This window comes from Monopterus albus, unplaced genomic scaffold, assembly GCF_001952655.1.
Source record: "Monopterus albus unplaced genomic scaffold, M_albus_1.0 scaffold69.1, whole genome shotgun sequence".
NCBI classification, from domain to species: Eukaryota; Metazoa; Chordata; class Actinopteri; order Synbranchiformes; family Synbranchidae; genus Monopterus; species Monopterus albus.
Window position 1 is genome coordinate 2,603,561 of NW_018127949.1, and position 1,288 is coordinate 2,604,848.

At 44.9% G+C, this 1,288-nt stretch overlaps 1 protein-coding gene across 1 annotated transcript in view; it reads right to left on the reverse strand.

Annotated features, from left to right (window-relative positions):
- Positions 1-1,265, reverse strand: part of LOC109962918 (annexin A11-like) — a 6,549-nt gene extending 5,284 nt beyond the window's left edge. Inside the window, exons 1-6 of the mRNA XM_020605066.1 lie at positions 1,115-1,265; positions 938-1,011; positions 667-792; positions 477-564; positions 261-355; positions 38-152 (exon numbers count right to left, since the gene is read on the reverse strand). Coding sequence (XP_020460722.1) covers positions 38-152; positions 261-355; positions 477-564; positions 667-792; positions 938-1,011; positions 1,115-1,127 — 511 coding nt within the window. The 5' untranslated portion in view covers positions 1,128-1,265. The remainder of the gene's footprint in view (positions 1-37; positions 153-260; positions 356-476; positions 565-666; positions 793-937; positions 1,012-1,114) is intronic.
- Between the last annotated feature and the right edge of the window lie 23 nt (positions 1,266-1,288).

The window sequence follows — 1,288 nt, forward strand, 5'->3', positions numbered from 1 at the left end:
TTAATGCACCTGCTAAAGCAATAGCTTAAGCTTCCCACCTTTATAGCTTCTCTGAGTTCAAATGCATCGTAGTGTGCAGGGCTCATCAACATGGCAAGAACCAGTTTCTCAAAGTTTCCAGTGAGCTCAGATTTCAGATCGTGTTTTAAATCCTAAGAGGGAAAAATGCAAAACAATAAAACATGAGAGGAAAGTCACATGGTACTCAGGAAAAGCAAGTTCATCTGTAAAAATTAAACATAAGATATGAGAAAATGTACCTTTCCATAAGTCGTTTTGTAGGCAACTACTATTGGAACCCTCTGTTTGTTTGAACGACTCCCCAGAAGTTCAATAATGGCCTTTTCATCGGTGCCTGTGCAATGTTTTTTATACTCAATTTATGATGTGTAACAAGCAAAATAAGCAAATAAACTGTTCACTAATGCTGAATGACAATACATTTGATGGGTTTAGCACATTCACAATTTACTGACCAAAACCCTTCATAGCTTTTCGAAGAACTTCAGCATCCCTCAGAGGATCTGCCCCTGGACAATCTTTAATAGCACCTCTCTGTCCTGTCTATAACAGGACAAACAAAAACGTTACAAAAACATTTTTATCACTGTGTGCATTGACACATGGTTTTAGAGAAGTCCTAGAATGGAGAAAATGGCATCTTACATAAGGTGCCCGAGGGGTGGACGGAAATCCACCACCATATCCAGGCATTGAGGGGTTAGCTGGAGGGGCTCCAGGGCAATTTGGCATGGGTTGGCCTGGAGCAGGCCCCCCTTGGTATCCTCCAGGCTGCAAACAGGGTACAGCTCTAAGTGCACAGTATACTGTAACAAACTTCATTTATATCAAGTAAGGTTCAAGTGAAGATCATTTAAAGAACAAATTTAGCTTATTTCAGTGATGTAGCACTACAGAGTTGGAAGAATTTAGATACCCCGCTATAGCCACCTGGTGCTCCACCTGGTGCTCCACCTGGTGCTCCACCCGGTGCTCCACCCCAGCCTCCACCTGTAAAGAAAATATTGACCTAACACTCAAAAAGCAGTTGATTTAAAAAAAAGGACAAATCTGAAAATCATCTAACAAAATATGTGATCATTTGCAGTCTCACCTCCTGGGGGCATGGATGGATAGCCTCCTGCCCCCGGTTGAGGGTATCCTCCTGCCCCTGGCTGAGGGTATCCTCCTGCTCCCGGCTGCGGGTATCCTCCTGCTCCCGGCTGCGGGTATCCTCCTGCTCCCGGCTGCGGGGTACCAACCTCCCCCCGCACAGGGTGTCCCACTC